The 3,798-nt window shown below is 44.0% G+C and overlaps 1 protein-coding gene across 1 annotated transcript in view; it reads left to right on the top strand.

The window, feature by feature from the left end:
* LOC107095277 (GON-4-like protein) overlaps positions 1–3,798 on the top strand; it is a 41,546-nt gene that overhangs the window by 15,218 nt on the left and 22,530 nt on the right. The window contains exons 11-14 of the mRNA XM_015391295.1: positions 247–348; positions 419–459; positions 652–746; positions 2,775–3,018. Coding sequence (XP_015246781.1) covers positions 247–348; positions 419–459; positions 652–746; positions 2,775–3,018 — 482 coding nt within the window. The remainder of the gene's footprint in view (positions 1–246; positions 349–418; positions 460–651; positions 747–2,774; positions 3,019–3,798) is intronic.

Below are 3,798 nucleotides of genomic sequence, written 5' to 3'. Positions count from 1 at the left end.
TCGATCGATATATATCGTTATTGAATTATCGCCCAGCCCTAGTTTGGAGAGTTCCTTTACGTGAAGCGTAGTCACGTAGACCTTGTCACCTCCATGGGACTTTGTGCAGACCAAGGAGTATTTTCAATGTCGTTTAAAACTTGGACCAGATTGGATGAAGCACCATCCTTTAGCTGAGTCCCTGTTAGCTGAATCTTGTGGCAAAAGTTTATCTTCTGTCTTTTTCTAACTCTAATTTATTTTTAGATGAAGCTGAGGATGACGACGACCCTGAGTATAATTTTCTGGAGGACCTTGACGAACCAGACCTGGAAGACTACAGAACAGACCGAGCCGTCCAGATCACCAGTAGGTGTTACCAAGCAGAGTTTGGAGTAGAAGGTGAAGGTTTCCCTCTGAACTATACTTTCTTTTTCAGAGAAGGAGGTGAACGAGCTGCTGGAGGAACTCTTTGAAACCGTGAGTTAGTTTCTGTGATTCGCTCCAGCTGTTCTAGATGTGGTTTTCCTTCTTCTTTGTGTAACTGTAATGTTGTGCTCTAGTTAATATGGTTTAAGATTCATTTTTATAATTTCTGCAATTTTTTTCTCTCCCAAACATAAAGCTTGGCGATAGGTGATTTTGATTGTTTATTTATTTTTTTTACTCTAGCTTCAGGAAGAAGAGTTTCCAGCGGAGGAGGAGGAGCAGGAGCAGGAGTCCCCATCAGCTGCCGCCCCTAAGTTTAATATCCCGCAGGCGTTACGGTAACTAAACTCAGTTAACTGATGGTGAAGATCGATAGAAAACTATCTATTATCTAAAATGTTACTTAATTCAAACGGGAAGGGAGATTTTATCTAAAAATATGCCGCTATCCTGTCAGATGAGCGTACCCATAGTCAATACCAGGGGTGTGAATCATACCCATCATGGCGATTCGATTCACTATCAATTCCCTGACCCAATGATTCAATTATTTTCTATAGTCATGAATATACCACGATTCAAGTAATTGGGTAATTTTTTTTTTACCTTACAGGCTAGACAATGTTTCAAGTATATATATATATAATAGGGCTGGAATGGTTCACAAAATCCACGGTTCGGTTCACGGTTTCGTGGTCACGGTTTTCGGTTCGGTATATGTTGATTGTTAGCCTGACATGTTGGGTCATGTTGCTGTTAGCTTAAACAAAACATGTTGCACAATGCTTGCACTGTGTCTCTCTCTAATCCACAACTTTCTTTCCATCGTCATCGTAGGTCACTCTAATGCTACGTTCACACCGGATGCAGCAGGAGCAGCAAAATCGCGTCTGCTGCTTCATTTTTGCTGCTTGTACAACTTTAGTTCTGATGCGCGGCTGAAGCAGCTTTGCTGCTCTGGCTGTACTGTGGAGAAGTGTGTCTGACGCGCGTTGGGCGGAGCTACTCTTTCCTTTCTTTGCCTTGCAGCTATATTTGCTGTGATCAGTGGGAATAAAGTAGTTTTAATATGTTTTTAAGTGAGAAAATCCACCTGAAAACTTAATCATTGCAGTCAGTTCATCCAGATTACCATCCTGCCTTCCAATATTATTTCTGTCGGAGCCGCTCAGACCCCCACATACCAGCGGTGCGCCGACAGTAGGATCCCATTCAACAGCAGCCTATGGCCGGGTCGCCTCCCTGCGGTTCACCGCGGCGGCTGGAAAAGTTTTAGCACCACCGCAGTAAAGCGAGTCAGAATTGCATCCAGGAGAAAATGGAAAAAATAAACCGTAGAAGAAAAAACATGAATCGATACGCTTGCTGACATGTCGATGCATCAGATCGTCAGCTGTTGGATCGATGCATCGAAAGAAATTGATTATTTACACCTCTAGTCAATACACACACGCAAGATATTAGATTTAAGTGGATCCCTTTAGTCATGTACAAAAAAATATTTTTTTTTTAGTTCAGATCACCAATGCGCTTCAAAAAACACCAAAAAGTAAGTTATACATTTTGCTTTTTCTACATTGCTAAAGGGATACATGCCCATTGAGGTAGTTTAAAGTGTGTTTTCTGTATAAAACTAAAGGGATAAATGGGTATTAACTATGGGTATGCTGGTCTGACGGGGTATGCTCATCTGACAGAACACCGCCTTAACCCTGAGGCAGCGCCTAGATCTGTTTCTGCAGTAGAAAGACCAAGAGGTTTAATCTAGCTGTGGGTGATTCATTTTCTTGATAATCTCTAAGAGGTGGGATAAAACTCCTCTGCTTTTGTAGAACTGCCTTAAAGAAAAACATATAAACAAAAATAAACACTGGAAAACAATCTTATCTCAGATGAGTGAGTTTTCAGCATTTTCACATCCCATTGGTCTCATCTACAGCTTGACCTGCTGTAGCTGCATGCATGAACCTCCACAGGCAACACAGCTTCCTTTTAAAGACTCCTCACAGCTCTTGGTCTCATTCTAACTTCATTTGACTTCCACACTGAAGAGTGTTCTGAAACCGTAACCCACGGGTCCTAGCCAATCCTCCTGTAGGGACGGTTCAGCAGAGAAGTGCTGTGACCGTTTGGGTCAGGAGGAAGAGCAAGTTCCTCGGCTGCTTCTTTCACTAAAGATAACAATAGAAGAAATTAGCCAAGAGGAAAACACTGGACACCAGTGGGTGATTGCCTTTTATCTCCATTGGTAGAAAGTTTAATAAATCTTTTGCTTTTTATGATCTAATTTATTCTTGTTTGGATTAAATCTGTAAGCTGTTGCAAGCACTTCTTGATTGTTTAATTATCTGTGATGCTAACTGTAGTTTCGAGGCTCCGTTAGCCGGGCTGCTAACGGAGCGAAGGCAGACGGTCCGGAAACAGTACGAAGCTTTGCAGCAGAGGAGAGCCCTGCAGGACACCACCAACCACCTCTGTAACACCAGCAAAGATTCGTCCTGTACCCCCCCTCAGCCCGCGGTCTCAATTTTAGTTGTGGCAGGCCAGACGGGCCCCTCCCTCCACCTGGACCACGCCCAGAAGCTTCAGCTGCAACAGCAGGTGCAACAGGTATGTAGGCGGTGCTTCACTTGTTTCCTGGTCGGTTGTTTTTCTTTGAATTGATCTACGCTGCTGGTGAAGTTCGGGTAAAGAGATGTTTGTTCGATGCTTCATTATGGGAATTGCCTCGGGTGATTCCAACTACAGAATCTCCAATTGCAAGTCTGTCCCTGAAAGACAGGTTGATAGTTCCAATGCTGTACCTGCCCCCCCCCCATTCAGACCGCACACGCTACAGGCAGCAGAAGTAGCTAGTTTACACGCAAAGTCAAAGGTTGACGCGCATCAAAAGGTTATGCGGCGTGTTTCAAGCAGCGAATCATTAGCTTTTGAGCATCTGATGCGCTGCAAAAGCAGCAGCCGCTGCTGGAGTTTAAAAAATTTAACTTTTGCTGCTCGACACGCCTCATCAACCAATCAGAGGAGCTCATCTGGGAGCTGGCAGGGAGTCAGACACAGCGCTGCTGATGCAGAGCGCTATGATCACTCCTCTGAAACTGTTTATTAACGCCTAAATTTACTTAAAATGTAAAATATTGCCGGCAAAATATGTTCAATTTTGTTTTCCTGGTGCCTGCAGTTTGGATTACGTACCTGAAAAATGCTAACATCTAATTCCAGCAGCCATTAACAGTAGCTGAAAACCGCGAAGAGTCGACCAGGCCTGAGGCAGCTGCTGCTGGGGATTCCCAGTCACAGAGCACCGCCGGTATGTGGCGGTCTGAGCTAACCTGACTCCGCCAGATGGATTTGCTCTGCATATCCCTCTGGAAATCTTCCGTTGAAGTA

Source organism: Cyprinodon variegatus, unplaced genomic scaffold, assembly GCF_000732505.1.
Source record: "Cyprinodon variegatus isolate N-32 unplaced genomic scaffold, C_variegatus-1.0 Scaffold534, whole genome shotgun sequence".
Lineage (NCBI taxonomy): Eukaryota > Metazoa > Chordata > Actinopteri > Cyprinodontiformes > Cyprinodontidae > Cyprinodon > Cyprinodon variegatus.
Note: the sequence above shows the minus strand (reverse complement) of the source record. Positions and strands in the feature narration are given on the sequence as shown.